Source organism: Entamoeba nuttalli (assembly GCF_000257125.1).
Source record: "Entamoeba nuttalli P19 unplaced genomic scaffold asmbl_9595, whole genome shotgun sequence".
NCBI lineage: Eukaryota > Evosea > Mastigamoebida > Endamoebidae > Entamoeba > Entamoeba nuttalli.
In genome coordinates, this window is record NW_008579721.1 from 1828 (window position 1) to 2098 (window position 271).

General features: G+C 24.0%; 1 protein-coding gene across 1 annotated transcript in view; it reads right to left on the reverse strand.

The window, feature by feature from the left end:
* The window catches only part of ENU1_202080 (heat shock protein 70, putative), a gene marked incomplete at both ends in the record, with an annotated part of 1251 nt that overhangs the window by 734 nt on the left and 246 nt on the right, over positions 1-271 (reverse strand). Inside the window, one exon of the mRNA XM_008862142.1 lies at positions 1-271. This exon is cut by the window's left edge and continues 734 nt beyond it; it is cut by the window's right edge and continues 246 nt beyond it. Within this exon, the coding sequence (XP_008860364.1) occupies positions 1-271 (271 nt within the window).

A 271-nucleotide genomic window follows, 5' to 3' on the forward strand; every position in this document is an offset into this window, starting at 1 on the left:
CACATTCTTCTTCAAATTCTTTTCTTGAAATAGATTCAATGTTAATCTCATCATTATCATTATCATCGCTTAATAATGTCTCTAAATTTATTTCAGAATTGGATTTAATACTTAATTCAATTTTAATTCTTTCTGCTTCTTTCTTTAATCTAATCAATTTCTTACTAAGAGTTATCTTTTCTTTTTGTTCCATTCCTTGTTTCTTTTCATAATATCCTTCAATGCATTCTTCTACTTTTTCTTTAATAATGTCAATCATCACTTTATCAAA